At 35.4% G+C, this 21,030-nt stretch overlaps 3 protein-coding genes across 4 annotated transcripts; 1 reads left to right on the forward strand and 2 right to left on the reverse strand.

The window, feature by feature from the left end:
- Window positions 1–1,105: 1,105 nt before the first annotated feature.
- LOC100801680 (D-cysteine desulfhydrase 2, mitochondrial) lies at window positions 1,106–4,943 on the reverse strand. 2 transcript variants are annotated; one of them, XM_006591417.3, is made up of 7 exons: window positions 4,826–4,943; window positions 4,451–4,744; window positions 4,302–4,344; window positions 3,552–3,899; window positions 2,803–2,932; window positions 2,363–2,485; window positions 1,106–1,659 (listed from the first exon to the last, which is right to left on the reverse strand). In XM_006591417.3, exons 1-7 carry the CDS (start codon window positions 4,886–4,888, stop codon window positions 1,416–1,418), a joined length of 1,245 nt encoding a protein of 414 aa, XP_006591480.1. In that variant the 5' UTR covers window positions 4,889–4,943; the 3' UTR covers window positions 1,106–1,415. The 2 variants fall into 2 exon arrangements, with proteins under 2 accessions (XP_006591480.1, XP_003537554.1); XM_003537506.4 differs by having other exon boundaries at window positions 2,363–2,539.
- A 537-nt stretch (window positions 4,944–5,480) lies between these two features.
- LOC100816774 (protein SDA1 homolog) lies at window positions 5,481–10,710 on the forward strand. Its single transcript, XM_003538535.5, has 15 exons — window positions 5,481–5,945; window positions 6,228–6,404; window positions 6,563–6,687; window positions 6,789–6,927; window positions 7,424–7,573; window positions 7,665–7,718; window positions 7,835–7,930; window positions 8,015–8,074; window positions 8,235–8,309; window positions 8,420–8,473; window positions 8,810–8,911; window positions 9,010–9,675; window positions 9,756–9,872; window positions 10,026–10,133; window positions 10,376–10,710. Exons 1-15 carry the CDS (start codon window positions 5,541–5,543, stop codon window positions 10,526–10,528), a joined length of 2,481 nt encoding a protein of 826 aa, XP_003538583.1. The 5' UTR covers window positions 5,481–5,540; the 3' UTR covers window positions 10,529–10,710.
- A 610-nt stretch (window positions 10,711–11,320) lies between these two features.
- Window positions 11,321–18,152, reverse strand: LOC100817856 (oxysterol-binding protein-related protein 1D). The gene is made up of 8 exons (XM_003538537.5): window positions 17,037–18,152; window positions 15,816–16,172; window positions 15,038–15,125; window positions 14,224–14,693; window positions 13,051–13,206; window positions 12,547–12,855; window positions 11,884–12,228; window positions 11,321–11,723 (listed from the first exon to the last, which is right to left on the reverse strand). The coding sequence occupies exons 1-8, from the start codon at window positions 17,601–17,603 to the stop codon at window positions 11,541–11,543; spliced, it is 2,475 nt and encodes an 824-aa protein (XP_003538585.1). The 5' UTR covers window positions 17,604–18,152; the 3' UTR covers window positions 11,321–11,540.
- Between the last annotated feature and the right edge of the window lie 2,878 nt (window positions 18,153–21,030).

Raw genomic sequence — 21,030 nt, forward strand, 5'->3', positions numbered from 1 at the left:
TGTCACTAGCGATGCCATTGAGATTATTTTACAGGTTTGGTTTGGGCTTAAGGTTAGTTTGCTTACTTTCTTGGGCCTTCGGTCCCTTTTGTTATTAAAAAAAAAACAATAATACGGTAAGGCTGCGGAACATTGTGTCTAACATCATTTTGATAACTTCAACTTTCTTATTTTCTCAGACTTTCCATTTGCAGAAGCAAGTAGCACGTGACGTTTGTGCCAGCTAGATTTGGGCCAGCTTTAGTAAAATAACTTTTTATTAGATTATGTTCTTCAGCCAGTTCATGGTATTAGTTTCACAGACCAGAAAAGGAAACTGTTTCATGTCCAAAATTGATGTGCCCAGATAATGAAGGGCATGTTCGGCTTTTAATTGGGAAACCCCAAGGTACATTCAAAACGTAAAGCTGAAAAGGCCCCTTATTTGATCTTCAGTTCAGTCCAATTGTAAACTGAGTTGTGTTTATTTTTGTTTCCAAACTTAATTTGAATTGGAAGAAAAAGAAGTTGTTTTTTGAAACTAAAGTCATGATTTTTTTTATACAAATGATATTGGTGTGAACTATTTACCTACCTTGTTATAATTAATTTTTCTCAAAGAACCAGATTGATCATTTAGTGAAATCTCTCTTAACCACGATTTTTTCATTTGTAAGACTTGAATCCGATATTTTATTTAAGAAAATTGAACCCAACCTCACTTGGGCCAATTACATGTTGGTAACTAAAGTTACTATTGAATTACAAGTGAAATCTGTTGGAGAGTGCTAAAAATATTTTAGAAAATAAACTTCTGTTGCATCTTTTACTCTCATCAACATACTTTTAGAAGAGTGCAGATAGTACTCAAAACATGCACTAAATTTGCAAAATAAAATTCATTCAAACTTAAATTTGTAAATTTTAATCCAAACATGTACAAGTCAAAGCTAGTAATATAAATAAATGGTGAACATGGCAAAGGTCGATAAATAAGTAAGCAGTGGGTTATTGAGTGAAAACTTCGTTTCCCTGCTATCCATATTTATTATTAATCTGAGGAGATTACAGATTTTGTTGCCGGAAAACTAAAGCTCCCATCGAATCATATGACAAGCCTATATAGTTTGGAATAGACCAAATATTCATCATAATATCCTTAGTAAGTTACGAGTAAACAGACAGATACAATAATAAACCCCATGCTGAATGATACAAACACAGTCTATTTCCTCCTAGATATGAATGAAAAAAATCTCTTGAACAACCTTTCATGCTATCAGTTTCCAAGTACAATAAAACTCATCGGTGTCAGATTAGAATGAGCATCCATCAATCCAAAGTGTCAATAGCAGCTGACTAGAATTTATACATGGGAGAAAAAACATAAAGCCTCTCAACCTGTCATCTAAACTACAACAACCCTTTTTCTATTATTAATGACTGTGTCCTTTTTTGAGCATGCCAAAATATTTTTTGTACCTTTGGGCCAACCCAAACATACCCAACGTGCCTCCAGTGTGAAGCAACACCACTTCTGGTCCTCCTTCAGCTTCGTTGCTGGAGAGAAGCATTGCTGTTTCCCAAGCAGCTAATGTATACACAGGATCCACCAAAATCCCAGTTTGTTGGGCAATTTGCTGACATGCTTCCACCTCCCCTTCCAAGACATTACCAAATCTAGAATTTGCATTTGTGTGATTGAGAGGGAACAAAACAATTAGTTAGAAAGACCAACTATAAATTGTCATCATAAGATTCCATACAACTACTATTTTTCCTCTATGATATAAAGATATTTAGGCATGACTCCTGTTGTAGCAGCTAACTATAGGAGTCGTTTGTCTTTATATTGCAGGATGCTTAGTCGTCTAATTCGCATTTAAGAAACCCAATAACCAATTTAATGATGATGCAATAATCAACATTCAATGATAGTATTGAAATGAAGACACTATCCACTCTAATAATCAATATTCAATACTATTACTGACAAAAAACTGAGTTTATAAAATTAAACAAAGTGATAGTTTCAGCTTATAATATTAATGTGTCATTAAAATTTAGCATGAGTCAACTATAACAAATCCTACAATTTTTTTTTTAAAATGTTACTATTTCACAATCAATTAAAAAAAATAAAATATTCATTAGTATCTTATTAATTGAAAAACTCATTGATAATATGACACTTTTTAAAATTATAATTTTACAAAATTACAAATAAAGTAAAATTTAAATTTTAATCATTATCAATATTCTGTGCAAATAATTTATTAAATTATATAAAAATTAAAAATTATTTTTTTTGATAACTCTAACATTGTTGTACCAGTAAAGTCTATAACATGATTATACCAAAAAAAGGAGTGCAAAATCTTACTTTCTTGGACGGCCACGCTCCACCCAATTCACAATCCCTGCATCTTCTCTGTTTACATTGTGGTCAATAAACTCAATGTTAAAATGCTTCTTGAATTCAGAAAGCAAACGCTCCTCCTGTTTTCTGTACCCATCAATTTTGTCAGCCAACATGACAGCATATACCTCCCATGGGAGTCTGCAAGGAAGCAACAACTACTTTTACCATGACTTATTTAATTCCTGCCTTTCTATTGTGATTCTAAACTCAACACATAAGCAGTTGTAAAATGATTCAAAAATATTGTCAATTAAAATGGAGATATAATGTTGACCCAGTGGTTGGAGAAGAGTGAAGGGAGAAGAGAGGGGGGAGAACCCCCAACTACTATTTCTAACAAAACTAACATTTACTAATAAACATAAATAAATTAAAATGGCATTCTACAAGCTGATCCTCACCCTAAGCAACGGGCTGCAAGTCCTAAACCAATAGCTGTTGTGCCAGTACCAGCATCTACAACAAATTTCATGAGCCTTTGTTTTCCAAGTAAATGATTCTGTGATAAGTATTGCACTAAGCGAATAACACCTATGCAAAGAAACAATTTTTTCATAAAGTTATTGAACAATCAACCATTAAAGTTAAGCACCAACTTAGAGAATTAAATGAAATGAATAAATACCAACAAATAATTTTCTTTTTAAGAAAAAAAATGCCAGTAGTTTGAACATGAAAAAGATGTCAGGAGGTAAATTCTGAAAAAACCTATAGCCTGCCTAGACAAGACAGTGCAACAAACAGCTAAATCACATGAATGTGCATGTCAGGCAGAAGACATGTTTCACATTATTCCTTGCACAGTTGCATATGAATTTTACTGTCCTTTGAAACCAATTCAATAATCATTTACGAATTTGGTGTGTAAATAAGAAGCTTGTTTCTTTGTGATTATACTAGGATCCAAACCTCACTTGATCTTAAGGCTTTTTACATGTTCACTAAGAATCCACAAGATATGTGCATCTGCAAACAAAAAATATTTTTTTCTAATAAAAGAGAAATGATTTTTATCTAGAAAAACATATATAGGCACCACCTAAGCAAGACTTCTGATTGCTCAAGCCCAATTCTATCTGAATTTTTACCTAGTTAAAAGAGAATGTTCCTGAATTCATTGTTGTTTTTTGAAACTCCATCTTCTCATTACCTAGTAGAGCAACAGAATCACCAGCACCTTCACTGACAACTAAAATCTTTCGTAGATGGTTTTCCTCACTTCTACTTACATCCATTTGCATAAAGTTTGGATCAGTAAACAATTCGGTTGCTGAAGAAGCTTGAACGATATCACCGAACCATAGGACAGAACCGTCGTTACCAGCCACTGACTCGGCATAGCTCTTTAGCATCTCTTCCCTGTTGGCATAAACAGTTCTTGGAACATACGTGACATTTCCATACATTGTAGACATCAAGTTATAGCCTGTCAAGATTTCAGGCTGCTCTCCTCGTAGAAGCAGATGTGACACAATTCCTCTCTCAGCACACAGAACAGCTGCAAAATAAGTAAATCATGGTTTGGAAAGAATAGTATTACCAATAAGTGCGCGTGGTTGAACATTTGCAAAATCGGTTTCGAATGAAATTGATTCTGATTAGAACTGATTTTGAAGTGAAGTATTTTATATACGAGTGTCTTTATTTTAAAAGCAAGTTAGTACTAAAACTCAATATAAATTTTTTAATCCAACACAAAAACTACCTAAAGTTGTTTCAACTCAAAAACAATTTTGGGTTCAAAAATAAAATTTTCAACATGAGACCAAACATATAAACATTTATGTGTTAGCATTTCAACGTGAAACCAAACGTGCATTAAGAATATAACAAAGCTCTACCAAAAGTATACTTCCCCTCTAAAAACTCACAGCACAATTCAACCTAGGAAGCTACTTACCAATAGCAGCTGTGTGAGCACTCTGACAGCCTCCACATGTAACCTAGAAAATGTCCCTGTTGAATGTTATTTGAAGGCAATAAAGGAAAGGACCAAATAAAATAACAGTATACAGTAATGAGTTGGTGGAATATTGTATTGTATTGTACCACATCAGTGACAGAATAATGTTGAAGCAGAGGAAGTAGTCCATCTAGTTTTCTTGCTTTGTTGCCATTAACAAGTGGGTGCAACAAATCATCCCGAACCACATAAAAGTACTTCCTTTGTTCATTCACGCGATTGGCATCGCCAAAAGATGGATGGGTGTTCAACAGGAAAGTAGGACCTTGTGTATGTATTAGTTGGTGAATTTTTGCTTCGGGGCTTGGCAATGTCCATCTTCTGTTGTTGAGTACCTTTTGCGTGAACTCCTCATTTCCCAGTTCCGGTTTTGAAACAATCTACTTTAAAATGGAATGAGTTAACAGAGAAAGATTGAAACCAGGAGCAAAAGCCAAAAAAAAAAAAAACAGAGGACGAACCTGTTTGTGAAGAGAGTTAGAATGAATCATGGCGGCTGAAGTACTGGGAAGTCGAAGCCTCATATCAGATACACATTCACTTCATCATATTATCCTTTGACTTGAGTTTCACAACTTGTTAAGCTAAAATCACATGTATATATTTTATTTAATAAAACTAATTTAATTGTACTTTATTATTATTATTATTATTATTATTATTATTATTATTTTCATTTTGTTATTTTATTTTTTTTAATTTGTTATTTATAAATTTGGTCGCACCACTATTTTAATGATATTTTTTTAGTTATCTATTAATATAAAAAATGGAGAACTAAATTTGAGAAATAAAGATACAAATGCAATAAACTAAATAATGTAATTTTTTTAGAGTACATGTAATTATTTTAGGAAAAATAGTTTTATTTACGTCAACCTAAGAAAGAAAGGAGAGAAAGGGAAAAAAATGTCAATCATCTGCTAACAAAAACTAGCCATTAACATTTGATTATAAAAAAGAAATGTCCGTCTTAAATTTAACATTTTTTTGAGAAAAAAAAAAGGAAATACTTAAACTTTTATAGGTTGTTTTTGCTGGATTTTAACTTTTACAGTCTTTACATTTTTGTTTTGGGCGGTAAAAAAATCCAAAATAAATAAGTAGGGTTTATGTTAGGGTTTTCATTCCTTCCCTTGGTGGTGTGGGACAGCGAACAGAGTTTGAGTGAGTAGTATGGATCCCGACGGCGTGGTCGCGGCGGAGGCGCTTATGGCGTCGGGTCGGAGTTCGGAGAAGCTGAGCCTTCCATCACTCCAATCCAAAATGAAGTGCGATCCCGAAGGCTACGAATCGGAGCTACTCCTTCTCTACAACCAATTCAATTCCTCGCTCGAACTCTTTCAGAAACAAGCCGCCATGAACTTCACCTCCATCTCCGGCATCGGCAGCGACCCCACCGTCGCCAAGGACCTCGGCGACAGGGCCATGTTCCTCGCCCACGTCACTCCTTTCTACCCCAAACACCTCGCCGATTTCCCCAAAAAACTCGCCGATTTGCTCCGCTGCGCCGCCCGCACGCTGCCTTCCGGCCTTCGCTGCCACCTCGCACACGCGCTCATTCTCTTATCCAATCGAAAGGTTTGAATTCGTGAAAAAAAGTAGTGTCGTGGTTCGATTTGTGATGTTGCATTCGATTCAATTTCGTTCCGTGAAAGTAGTGTTAGTGGTTTTGATGTTACATTCAATTCAATTTTGTTTCGTGAAAGAATTTAGTGTCGTGGTTTGATTTGATGTTGCATTCGATTTGATTTCGTTCCGTGAAAGTAGTGGTGTTGTTTTTAAGTTACATTCTATTATTTCGTGAAAGAAAGTAGTGTTGTCGTTGGATTTGATGTTGTATTTGATTTTATTTCTGTGTAGATTGTTGACATTGGAGAAACGCTGTCGTTGTTCATGGAGCTTCAAACCCTAGGTGACAGAACGCTCAAGAAGTTGGCGTTTGATCATGTTGTTCATAGTATAAGGCGTATGAACCAAAAGCATAAGAACGAAGCTAAGAACAGAGCGCTTCAGAATGTCTTGTTTGACTTGCTTCAGGTTTGTCAATCTTTTGCTTTTATTATTATCTATGGTATTTTGCGTGCAAGTTTGGTTTTGATAAAAAAATTTTACTACAAGTGGTTTAACACACAAAGCAAACTAATCTAAGCACACAATTCTTCTAAGTTGTGAATGAATTTTGTGTATTTGAATAGAAAGAGGCTGAAGAGCCAGCCAAGAGGGCACTCGTGACTCTATGTGAGCTTCACAGGAGAAAAGTGTGGTTTGATGAGAGAACAGCAAATGCAATCTGCACTGCTTCCTTCCATCCAACATCTAGGTTTTTTTTTTTTCCTTTGTTCTGTTTTGTATTTGTTGTTGGGTTACTGTTGCAAAAGTTATCATAAGCCTAATGGTTGTGAGTTTTTATCTGTCTCTCAGGATTATGATAGCAACTTTATCATTTCTGCTTGATTATGAGAAGATTCAAGATGATGATGATGACAGTGATAATTCAGACAGTGATGATGAAAAGACAGAATCACCTCAAGTTGTCCTTAGCAGGGAGACAGTTTATAAGGTGAGGTCAAGTGATAACTGTTTAATTAACCGTAACATTGTGTTATATTTTAATCAGTGGCTTTCATATATATTTTGATGGGCCTCCCATCAAGTTATACCAAAGAAGAAGAAAAAAAGAACCCAGGTAAAATAGGAAATGACATGGAAATTTGTCGATAGACGTCTGTTACTAGTGGAGGGAATTCTGTTATGTTGGATCCTAATCAAGGCAGCAAGGGGGGAGGAATGGGAGATGTGAAGTGGAACGTGAATATGAGAGAAAGGATAGGGGTGGAGGGGGGAGGCAGTCACTGGGGTAATTGTTGGGGTACCTGTTGTGTTGCTACATGGAAAAGAAGTTTTCTTCTCTGATTTATTTTTGCTCAGAACTTTTCTTATTTCTGCTACATATTTCCTTGGTACATAGAGCTTTGTTCTCTGAAATTTACCTATTAACCCCATAGTAAATTGCTCTTAGTTGATGGTAATTGTTGGTCATTCTTACAAAATTGTAGGCAAGCCACCAAGGTACAGCAGCAAGCAAAAAGAAAAAGAAAGCAAAACTACAACGTGCAATACGCAGCATGAAAAGGCATCAGCGTGTGTCATCTGATAGGAGCAAAAACAGTTATTATTCACCACTTAACCATCTGAAAGATGCTCAGGTTTGTAAAATTTTCTATCAACATTGTAGATACATTTTGGGTTTGAGTTTTGTTTTATCAACTCAACATCTTGATTCCATATGATCTACAGGGTTTTGCTGAGAAGCTGTTCTCACGTCTTAGGAGTTGTAATGAACGATTTGAGGTGCATACTCGAATTAAATTTTTAAAAAAGAAGACTTGCAATTCCTTTTCAAATCTTCTTGTGGTTATTCAGAAGTACATTTATTTGGTTTTACAATTACCCTCTGTAATTTTTAGGTAAAGATGATGATCTTGAAATTAATTGCTCGAACAGTTGGACTTCACCAGTTAATTTTGCTAGAGTTCTATTCTTTTCTTCAGAAATATATTCAGGTATCATTTGATAAGTTTGTTGAAATTTGGTATTCTGTTTATAACTGAAGTGTGACAATTGTGATATATGCATTGTGCAATCAGCCACATCAACGAGACATTACAAATTTGCTTGCAGCAGTGGTTCAGGCTTGCCATGATATGGTACTGTATGATTGTGATTTGTTTTCAATCAGTTTTATTTATAATTAATTATTAATAGCTTTTTCATTTAAAAAGCTGACTGTTTAGTAGATATAAAGCATGTTGTTCTCGTATGTTTTTATCTGTATCCTATCTCATTCAACGTGTTATTTGGATTCAGGTTCCTCCTGATGCAGTTGAACCCTTGTTCAAACAAATAGTAAATCAATTTGTACATGACCGTTCACGTCCAGAGGTAATTTTTCAGGGCTGACTAACATTGCATATGTTGCTATATTTTTAATTTTTTTTATTGTAGGGACACTCAGGTTTGCTTTGTTGATGAATTTGGTTGGTAATTTTTAGGCTATTACTGTTGGAATAAATGCAGTCAGGGAGATATGCATGCGCATGCCATTGGTAACTACTGCAATCTCATCACTCTTTAGACATCTGCATCTTACTCATTTATGCTTTTTGCAAAATATATATCGTGTGCCACCACTAAGGCTGGTTAACTTGTAATTCAAACTATGTTGCTGAAATGGTGTACGGGTTTGATTCCTACTAGTGTCCCATAATTGGTAGGTCATCCATGAGTGAGCACCTTGTTTAGTAGGCTTGTGTCATGTATCTTGGAATGGGACAACCTCATTTGCTCCTAAATTTTTATAACCAATATCCTGTGTTTTTTTTTTTTAAAGTTCCCTAACCCCTTTTTTTGTGCTATTCTCATATTTTGATTTTGGACTGTAGTTAATGAATGAAGACTTGCTACAAGACCTTGCGCTATATAAGAAGTCACGTGAGAAGGCAGTTTCAATAGCAGCTCGATCTCTGATTGGGTTATTCAGAGAGGTAGTTACCCCTGGCTCCTTTATGAGGGGATGTCTTCTTGTGTGCTTAAGCACAGTAGCATGCTCATCACAACATTTAATTAATTTGTTCATTTGCAGGTTTGCCCCTCACTGCTAGTTAAGAAGGACCGTGGGCGGCCTATTGACCCTAAGGCAAGACCAAAGGCCTATGGAGAGCAGAATGTTGCGACTGACGTTCCTGATGTTGAGTTATTGCAGACGGCTATTGACAATGATGATGAGCAGGAGAGTGATCATTCTGATGGTTCTGCATGCAGTGTCTCTGACAATGACCAGGAAAATGATTTGATGAGTATAAATGATGACGATGACAATGATGATGAGAACCAGTTATGCAGTGATGATCCTGAAAGTGATGATGAAGCCAAAGATAGTGATGTTATATCAGACGATGACGACGAGAGAAGTTCTGATGACGAAGCTGATGTTAGTGATGCTGATGAAGTTAAGGGGGATGACATTGAAGACAATGAACAAGCTGATGGAGAGGATAGTGATGTTTCAGAACATGAAGAAGATGGTGATCTGCATTCTTTAAGTGATGATGGACTTGTGACAAAAAGTACAATGAAAGACTCAGCAAAAAAGAGGAAGTTTACTGATTTTAATGGTCAACTGATAGCTGCTGATACAAGTCTCCGGGCTCTGAAGAAATTAGCTGGGAGACAAATGGGGGATGTCATACCAGAATCTAACGACGGAATTCTTTCTAACGAAGACTTCAAGAGGATCAAAGAACTGAAGGTTTGTTTGGCTTATTCAGTACCTTTCAATTTCTAACATTTGTAGCTTTTTTCTGTTGAATTTATTTATGTAATTTATAGGCAAAAAGTGAGGCAAAAAATGCGTTGGCTCAGCAAGGGCTAGCGAAGTCAGCTGCAACTAAGGTTCCAAGCTCTGGTCAACTAAATCTAAAGCGAGTGGATGGTACCATGCTTGAAGTAAGTAGCTTTAGTTCTGTAAATTATTTCATTCCAAAAGGAAGAAATACAAGCCTTTGTTTAAATGAGAAACATTTCTAGATTTTCTTTAAAACAATATTTTGTATTTCTTGTATACGTCAGTAATCAAATTTATATTATGCACCTTCTAAGGCTCACATAAGGAAAAAGTTGAACAAGGATGAAAGGTTGGCATTGGTTAGAGCAGGAAGGGAGGAAAGAGGAAAATACCAAGCTCGAACTGCTGTGAAACAGAATAAGGTATGTCGTTTGCTCTTTTTAAAAATATACTTTGGTTATGACTTGTGACAAAAGTTAAATTAACAAACAATTCTGCAGTACTTGAACTACTCACTTGACCTTAACATACTTCAATAAAGTTTTTTTAACTTCTAAATTGTATAAATTCGAATTTGAAAGTGGATAGAAGAGCATATTGTATAATGATCTTGCTGTTTGATTGTAATCAAATCCAATGAACAAGTGTTATTTCCTGTGAACAGACGGGTGGGTTAAGCAACAGACAAAAGGAACACAAGAAGAAAATGCCCTTGGCTGCAAAGAGAGATAAGGTATCAAGAACTCGGATAGAGAAAAAGAGGAAAAATCAGCGATCTGGCAAACAGTTCCGTGGAAAGAAAGCGTGGAAGCAATAAATATGGACTGAGATTTTTGTTAACGAATCCTTTTCAAGCATTATTTATTTATTATTATTGTTGTTCCCAATCTCATTTCCGTCCGCAACCGGTAGATGATGGTAATGGTTGTTTCTTTTGTTACAAGAAAACTCCCGACAAATATTATTCAATGTGAAAAATGATCATGTTTATTACGATAATATAGCATGTTAATATTAGAATTTGTGCTGTCAAATAATCACAATAAGTTTGTTAATTTTTATATTAATAGTTTATGTGGTGAAAGTGTAAAATGTTACACTATTTTTATAAAGATCTTAGAAGTTATTTGGTTAATACTAAACAATGAATACTAAAAGGGTTTTTAAAGAAATTATTAATTAGAAATGCTAATGATTTTATTTTACCAACTTTTTAATGCTTTTTTATCATGTAAAATTTTTGTACGGGTCAATCAATTGATGACTCGTAAAATACTTATTATGAAAAATAACATTGTGATTAATTGCACAAACTATTTATTAAAAGGATTATAAAAATCAATAAACTTGTCGTTAATGACAATGGATGATGACATAAGTATTAAAAACTTTATCTTCTCTGTACTTGAATAAGTTCAATGTAAAATGACTCTTTTACCTTGTTGGAAATTAAATAGATGGGTTTGAGTTTCATCAAAATTTGTAGAAATACATCGATAGTAGATAAATTTTGTAATGAAACTCACGTTTAGGCTGACTGCAAATCTTTCCCATTCAATCCTTATAGAGCTACAGAATTAATGAGCGATGAAGAACAAAGACTTTGTTATTACTCTGAAAACCTGATATTATTAATATACTAGTAAAGTAAGCATCAACATAAAATTACTTTCGGAGATTAATGACAAATGCCCAAAACGCCCAGCCCAGCCAGAAAAGGAATTAACACTTTTTGAAAGGATCTTTATATAACTTACAACCTACAACCAAATTCACATTTAACAAAACATGATATTTTTAAGGGCTGTGAAAAAAAAGAAAACCAGTATTCAGTAGGATGCAGTCTCTTCCGAGCATGAAGGTAAATCACAACTCTGTCCAAATATATCAGGGATTCCGTCCCAATTATTCTTTTCTCTTGTTTCCCAATAGCCACCAATATATCGGTAACAACCATCCTCTTCCTTCTTAAACCATCTCGGTTGCCATCCTCTTTCTTGCATCTTTCTTGCCTGAACCATGAAACAAGCATAAGTTCATTGAAAGAGTCTTATAATTAGAGACGGAAGAAGATAAGGTTACGAAGATGAAAAAATGGGACATCCTGAAGCAGCATATTCCAATAAACTCTAGATTCCATGGATCAAAAGTCGAGAGTTGTGGGTAATTTACCTGTCTCTGCAACTGTTCAAGTCTTAGTTTTTCTGCATTTGCCAGCTCATATTCTCCATTTTCTAAATGTCTTTGATCTGGTCTCAACCTTGAGTCAGTTGGAGGCAACTTCTCTGATAAACCAGGTAATATTTCATTCAAGGAAATTGCAAAAGGAGAGAGGTTGTATCTTGTCTTCGGTAAATGGTTGTCCCTTTCCCACAATAATGCAGCTTCTGTCATCGGATCATAACCTTTTGGCTTGGTGGTTGGATCCCCAAGTACATAGTACATTGCTTCATCCCACTTCCCAATTAACATCGCTACCTTCTCTCCAGTTCTGTTGTCTTGAACAAACCCATGGACCTGTTATATAAGATTAAAAGTTCTTTCAGTCTTATAAATGTGCTAACTGAATTGAAAGTGCAGCAGGTAAGAAAATCCTGCTAGACGGAGTTCTTTATTTTCCACTTAGAAAGTACAAACAGAATTTTGATAGTGAATTAAGTTGAATGATAAAGTTGGGGAGAAAAAAGGATAAAGAAAGGTGTTTTGTCCAGATAAAATAAGGGAAAACATAATACATTCAAGAAAACAAAGTTTATTACTTATCTATCGAATCATTCAAATTTAAACAACAAATAATTCATGCAGTCTCAGTCCTAGTTGCATTTATAATCCTACCTGATGTGGATTTCTGTCAATAATGGATTGCTCCTTGAATTTCAGTTTGCAAGAATAGTTGCCACTGCCCTTGATGTGCATGGTACCGTAGTGGTCACAATAAATTTTACCTAGTATGATATTGTATATGGAAGTGGTGACCTTGCTCCACTGAAATGTTTCACCATCCTCAAACTGTAGAGTGAGGACACCCACAGGATCTAACTGGATAGAACGCCCCCAGAATTTTCCTTTCAAATTAGAATCTGCCCAAAACTTCCAACCCCTTCCCTCACAGTGACAAGCAACAATCATTGGATGATGACTAACCTGGAACAAGCTTCTTGTTAGATGAAAATTAGCAGCATACAATAGACACAAATCACTGCCCTTTTTCAGATTCAATAACAAAAGGCAAGAATGAAGCAACAAATTTATTAGTCTATTTTTTGCCGCATTTGCCTGTAAACTTTGACTCATTCCCATTAACCTTGATTGAAAAGTTAAAAGGAAAAACCCAGTTACCTTTTCAGAAAAAAACTTAAGTCCTTTATCTGGATAGTCAGCTTCGTAGGTCTCCCCAAGTAAAGGATTAAAAGGTTTACATTGTCGACCTTCAGTTGACGCATAGCTAGACACAGCAAAAGCTGCAATGTTTAGAATTCTCATCAAGTCATTCCCCTGCACAATACAAAACATAATTTTCAAACAATGCTAATTCAATAAACTAGAAACATACAAAGCATGCACTTAAAGTGTGAAGCTGAATATATATATATTTTTTTTCATTTCTCAACTTTGTTCTACAACAGTAAACTTGGATAGCTGAATGATACTGCATTTCACATTAATATTGTTCATGCCCTAGCAAAGCATACTTTGTTTATATTCCAACCTTGTCCAAGCATTATGGTTTATTTATGTGTTATGATTACAGGCCTAATTTTAATATTCAAAATACCTTTTATATCATTAATTGAGCTTCATTTTATTCATAAACCCCATCAAGCCAAAAATTGTAATTTGGAAGGCACTGATCAAGGCCAAGTAGCTAACTCTCAGACCACTCCTGCCATTACCTCCACCATAACCCATAGGCCATAATTGACAAAGCCATACCCTTAATTTACCCAGGAAAATTCTAAACCAACTCATTAATCCTAATGTTTTGGCTGTATAGCAGCTGAGAACAATTTTGAATCTATATTGACCAACATGTTTATCCTATAAAAACTCGAGTTTTTATGGGCAGTCAAAACTAACAAGAAATACAGAACAAAAAAGTCTTTTTTTTCAGTCTGAGGCATAAGTCAAGCAGCGGAATAGCCAGACAGCAGCTGTATAATAGAAAATTTGTAAATGTGAGGCAAATTCATTTCTTTCTTCTAGCATCTGTAGAAATGGCAAATCAGGTAATGGTACTAGAAATCAAATTGAGTGAGAGAGAGACTAACTTTAAAACAGAAGTGAAGACAGATTCAATAAGCCTAAATACTAGACAGGATGAATTCTGATTATACTAGTTTAGAACATGTGGATCAAGTGCAAACTATCAAGCAATTGAATTTTTGAAATCTTTATAAGTAGCAATTTCCTAAAATTTAACCAAGCATATTATCTACCTTGATAAAATGAACCTAGGAGATCATGCTTTTAAAACTGCTTTGTGACAAAAGAAAGCACAGCTGAGGACCTGACCTGCTTTCCCCACTCCAATGCTCTATCAACCAGGTATGAATACTCTAGGTCTTCAAAACACTTTTGCAATGAAGACAGTGGTTCGTTAAAATAAACAGGGAGACAAACTCCAGAAAGATCCTTCCCAATATTGTCTTTAATAATTGACCACAAACCAACAGGCTTCTCTTTTTCTTTTGGCTCTGGTAGGTTATCCCTTCTTTTGACATATGGATAACTTACATCTTTGATCTCCTTGTCAAACCCATGCACACCATCATAACAAATATAATCTCTATCGAATATACTAGCATTGCCCATACCTTCCCTACTTCGATAGGAAGCACTTCTTAGGGCATCAGAATACAAAAATTCATTTGTGTCAAAATATGTTCTATCCTCATCATCTGTTTCAACATCTGCTCCATCTTGACTTTCATTATCCGCCACTGAATCAGTAGCACTGCCCTCCGACATGACGGAATAGAAATCTGAGAAATAAAGAGATCAAGGAGTAAGTGGACTGCTACTAACATGAAGACTTCATAATCAAAACAACCAGTTTGTAGATACAGATACATCATCAACTTCCTAATACTTCATTCATACAAGATACAACCACCACAAATAAATAAAGTTGAAAATGAATGCTTTAGATGATAGGTGGTTATTCAATCTCAGAATGGCATTACCATTGAAAGATCTGCTTGAATTAAAATATATGATCAGATTAAACACAACAATCCAAAATGGCATTCATATTGACTTCCTTTGCAAGTACAGATTTTAAAGGTAATTCAAGGCAAAAGACATGACAATGGACATTAATACTCACCACTAAACCTTCTATTTCCTTGTCCACAGTATGATTCACGTTCCTTTGTTTCATCCACTACAGTAGTTTCCAACTCTATTTTCTCTGTCTGCATGAATTATTTTTAAGAGAAAACTAGTAAGAATCATCATTTAACATGGCACTGACAGCATATATAGGAGCAAATGGGATGTGAATTGAATAAATTCCATGACCAATTCCAGAACACTAGTATGCACTCATTCAATAATGACAACAGGCTGAAGTGATAAATTGCTAGAAAAAAACAAATCTTCATTACTATAAAAAGTGGTACATTGATTGTGCTTTTTTTCATAGTGGAATACAGTGATTGACCTAGGGGTAAGCCAAATCTAAGTAATCCAGGTGAGGAATGACCACATCAGTGATAGAGAAATATTACTTTTTTTGTTGTAAACAGAAGCATTACTTTAAGCTACTGAGGGAGGTTCAAACAATATATCCTAATCCCTACAATATGCTTTACATGGAATAAAATGTCAATATTTGTCTCAATATCTTTCTGCACATTTTGAATTACCTAGAAAGTTAATGCAGAACTGAAAGCCATGTAAATGTAACATCCAATGCTTCCATCATTAGGTACTAATTCCTACAGTTATATTTAAAATCTTAAGCCAAACAAGAGGAGCTGGGAAAACTTTTAAACTGCTAGCATGGCCAGGCCATATAACCACTATTGTGTTATAACCATCTATAATAAAATTGCAGCTTACTAATTAGGAGAGGACGTGTTCCAAAGGAAAGACTGATATACCTCCAGTTGTTTTAAGGTGTCCAGCAACATAACATGTTTCTGCTGAAGAAACTTCAACTTGCTTTGAAGATAAGAGACTTCGGAAAGCATAATAGACTCACAGTCATTAATGATTGTTTCACTTATGCTTTCCTGTGACAATCGTGATCGCAGCTTCTCTGTTGAAACTACGATATCTTCTGAAGTTGCAAGATCGCTACTTGTTAGAGCTCTAGGAAAAAGATCTTTTGCAGACTGCAAGGCCTCAATCCACATGGCTCTGTCTTCTCTAGACACGCACCTCAAGTGAAGAGTTTTTGTCCCAGTAAATATGGAAAGCCGCTTATCATCAGACTTGCTGGAACGAACTGAAGAAACCTGTGAACAAGACATATTTAGATTTAGCACTCACTGGAACAGACAAGCAAGGAAAGCTGATACATGTATTAAAATTGAAAAAAAAAATGAATCATTTTTGTTTGTCAATGATAAAAGTGCAAGGATACAATCAAAACACAGTAAAATACTACTTCTGCAGATGTCAATTTCAGCAGCAGCTAGTGAAAGACATTGCAGAACCCATATTTCAAAAGCGCGAGTGCCAGACCCAGATATAATTTAACCAATAGTCAATTACTCAACTTAACTCAAACATCAAGTTATATGGGCAAACAAATAAGGATTGTTTACTCAATATTTCAAATACATATTTTAAACACATTTCAGAGTGGATGCATGCTTGCATGCAAATGCAAAAGTAACGTGTAAGCGTCAGTTCTGGACGTTTCATTCAACACCCTGCGTTAATTGACACGCGAACAATCAATGTCTTACTCCTCTGACCTGATAACTGATAACCCTTGACCAAACAGCATGGAGAGAGACTCACAAAACTTCACTTTGTACATACACACACATAACTAAAGCGGTGATTTAAACTCCGATAGCAAAAGAACCCGTTAAAATACAACTTCAAACAAGAAAAAACAATAAAATAAAAAAAATAAAAACGATTCCATGACACAGATAAACAAAACAGCAGCAAAATCATAAAGTACAAAAAGGCATTCCAATATTTTAGTGCAAGTGATTGGGACCAGAAAAAAAATAAAAAATAAAGAGTGCATCCATCTATGATGGAGCTTAGTTACGCTCATGGTAAGTAACTAAACAAAGTATGGCAAAAGATATATATATAAACTTTGTCAGCATCGGAATAAAAATAATATCATAAGAACAAACCTTCAAATGTATCTCACCGAACGGTTTGCATTGCTTCCCGTTGTTACTGCTATTACCTCCTCCTACTCCTCCACCAGAAGATGCTCGATTCAGATTCAGATTCCAATTCGCTTTCTTCACAAACTTCGATGACTCTTCTCCGATCACCCTGACGCTCCTATCCTTCGCCGGACTCATCAAGATCTTGTCCGGTCCGTGAATCTTGTAATACGAAAGCACTCCATCTTCCAACACGAACCACCTCGATCTCCACCCCTTCCCGTAATTCACCCACTTGTACAGGATCCCGGCGACACTCCCAGCCACTCCGCCGCCGTTCCCGCCGGAGAAGGCCTTGGAATCGCGTGGCTCCTCCTCCTCCGGGAGATCCGCGACGGCGGAGGTGGCCTTGACAGAGTCGACGGCGACGGAGGAATCCTGCGTGGAGGAGCTGGATTTGGAGGCGTGGTTCACCGTCCTGATGGACGCATCGAGCCCTAACTGACACTGAGCGGGCGATTTTGCCAGCACGTGGTTGGGGCGGTCCCGATCGATGGAAACCGGAGCAATGCAGCACAGAGGATTCATATTCTGACTGAATCAAAAGAGCAAGACATGAAAGTGTGTGGTGGTGATGGAAAGGGGAGTGAGTGAGTGAGGTACAGTTTTGGTTGTGGCAGGCCAACAATCTATAAAGAGCTGAACCACTGCCCACACACATCCCATTTAAGGCACTAGTCACTCACCACTCTCACACCATTCTCATTCCCCATACCACTCTTTAATTACTCAGAGGGGACAGCTAACGTGCGCAGGGGAGGGGAAAACGCCTCTTTTTTTCTTTGGGCCAGGCCCATGCCCATCATGTGAAATCTCGTTTCTGCCCTTGGGTGTCTGTCCGCGATAGCGATGGGAACGAGGGTGTCCGGGTAATATCGCGTCAACGAAAGCGATTGTTGAACGATGGTTTGGATATCCGTTGGGGTCAATTTGAGGTGGAACCTTTTGGTGCTCGTAAAAAGATATATAGATCGTGATTGGTGCTGCTATATTGCTATATTGCTATATGCTACTGCCATGTTTGGGTTTGTTCAATGGGTAATGTTCCATAAGTTACTTTAATGAAAATATTTATTTGACTATAAGTTTTTATTTTTTTAACATTATTTGAAATAATACTTTTTTTAACTTATATATTTTATTTAATTTTTACTCTTAAGCTCAATTTGATACCTCGTTTGAAAAACAAATTGATTTTAAATTATGATTAATTATAATTTTTATCTCGTAAAAAATAGATATAAACGTTGTAACATAAGATAGAAAAAAATAATAAAATAAAAATATAGAAAACAAGTAAAATTTGTAAACATCATCAATGCACCATCATACATTCCACATATTAAAAATTGCACCTAACATATCAATAGTACACAATAGTTATGATATAGTGTCATGTATCAATAGAATTAAAGTCAATTAAAATAATCATCTATTTAACGACTAGCTTGAACTATGTACATCATATCATACACACACAATCGTAAAAAGTAAACTCTTACCTAAAGAACATTTAAGCATAACACGCTTGAAATAAATCAGTCATCATGCAAAATATTACTGTTTGAAACTCTAATGCATGTTTTCTACCACTTACTCTTTCCATTTGGGACAAATTAATAATGCAATTGAAGGTAGAAAGAACTCTCCCTCCCACTCCTTTTATTCATTTTCTTAATCTCAAACCTTCAACTTCAAATCATAATATTTGACATGCTCATAGAGATGCATTCTGGTTTCTTCAAAATTTGAGGGACTAGAAACACATTCAAGACCCCACCATCACATTTGATTGATGTCATTTTCAATGTTTTGTGCATATGTGGAACAACCTCAATCATTGTAGGCCATTGAACACCATGTCCAATACAAAAGTCCATTATGTGTACAACATCACAATTATGTTGCATGATTTCAAGAATTGCTGAAATAGCTGCCAAGTGAAAATTTTCTCAACCGGAAACCATGATAAAGTAGCCTCAAAGTTTTTAAAGGCTTCCCTTTGAGATAGTTTCCATGATTTGTCATGCCTTGGGACAAGTAGAATGTAAGGCTTTCTAGAGACTCACCAAGTAGGTTTAGCTTTATGGTTTATGCATATCATCAAAATTACTTATGATAGATTATTCATTGTTATAATATACAAAGTATTTTGAGATATAATACTCAACTCTTTAGTTTATTCTCTCAATATATATGAAATATTTTGGGAGCTTTTTGAGTTATACAAAAATTTACATAAAGCTTTATAAAATAATGAATGAATGAATTTGCATATAAGATTGGTATCTTTAAGATATATATGCCTTTTGACTTAATACTATTCTGAAAAGACATTTCTGGTATGTCATTTCGAAAAAACATTTCTAGTAGGAATAAAATATCGCTTAGAATGCGTTTGGATAAAACATTTTAAATGATGAAAGTAATTTATTAGAGAAATTAAATTTCTTTAATCTAAAATTCATTGTTTGAATTTTTTTATGAAAAATTTAAATTTTTGAAATTTTAAACAACTAAAAATGTCGAATTTTAATTTCCTTCTAAAAGATGAGAAATTGATATTCTCTTTTTGGTAGAAGAACCTTCCAAACTGTTTATGTATTTTCTTTATAACCTTCATCGTCTCTTCCACTTGAAAATTCCTTAAATCTCATTCTCGAACTCATGATTCTTCCCTCACGCTGATGATCCTCTTATTCAAGAAACACCATCTGAACTCGCGAAGTGTCGATCGAGTGCGAGCATAGGAGGACACGTAGAACTGCACCCGCCAATCAGGAGAGCAGTCGTGGCTGCCTATCACGCGGTGGAGGTGCTCGTCGGCATAGAGGGTCTGGGCCATGCCTTGCACCGTTGACTGAATGTTGTGGTCGGGTATGGTGGTGTATACCGTCGTGTCCCAGTTTCCCTGTAACTCTCCATGCCGCATCAATATTCTTCTCTTTGGAAGCACACCAATCATATTTTCTCTTATCTCTGCATTCATTTTCTTTCACCCTCACAATTTTTATTTTTTTATCCAAACACAAAATTTTGAAAATAAAAGAATTTCAATTAAAGTATTTGAAATTCTTAGAATTTAAAATTTCTCATAATTTTAAATGTCCTTATCCAAACACCCTCTTAAGGATTAAGATTTTTCCTAAGCAAATGAATATTTTATTAAGAAACAAACAAAGCAAGTTGTACCTTATTAGCAAATAAGCATACAATCATATATACAAATAAGGAATCTGTGGTCTCGTAAGTTCCTCTCCCAATTATAAATACCAACCCCGGACCCATAAAAAGCACCACACAATTCCAAACAAAACACCATTCTACCTTTGAAACTAACAATATGTTTGGATGGGAAAATTAAACTAGGTAAAGTATTTCAACAAAGATATTAAAATGCCTCCTTATAATATAATCTGTTTGGATGGGGAAATTTTAAAAGTAATTAAAATACTATCATTTTTATAAAGCATTTTACTATAGTAACTTCACAGAATTTTAAATTCTCACCAAAAATAAAGAAATTAAAATAAATAAATTAAAATTCCTCAGCCACATACAACACACCAGCTAGTGCTCTCTCTCTCCCTCCCTCTCAACGTACAACTACCACCTCCCTCTCTCTCTGCTCTTTGATTCTAGGTTTGCACCTTATTGATCCAACACTCTCTCTCCCTCCCTCTCAACGCACAATTACCACCTCCCTCTTTCTCTCTTTGCTCTCTGATTCCAGGTTCGTCTGCACCTTATTGATCCACACCATCATTCTAAGTTGGGTTTCCTTTGGCAAAGTGCTTTAAGCTCCAAAATGACACCGTGAGTCAGAGTCTGAATCCTGAAACGTTGAAGCTGAGTTGGAGTTATAATTGATTGTTGGTAGCCATGGCTGCAGCAGCTACCGCGAAACCACTTCTGTCACTATCATTTATACTTTTGTTACCGCGTTTCTTCCAAT

The sequence above is a fragment of the Glycine max genome, chromosome 11 (assembly GCF_000004515.6).
Source record: "Glycine max cultivar Williams 82 chromosome 11, Glycine_max_v4.0, whole genome shotgun sequence".
In the NCBI taxonomy this organism is placed as follows: Eukaryota; Viridiplantae; Streptophyta; class Magnoliopsida; order Fabales; family Fabaceae; genus Glycine; species Glycine max.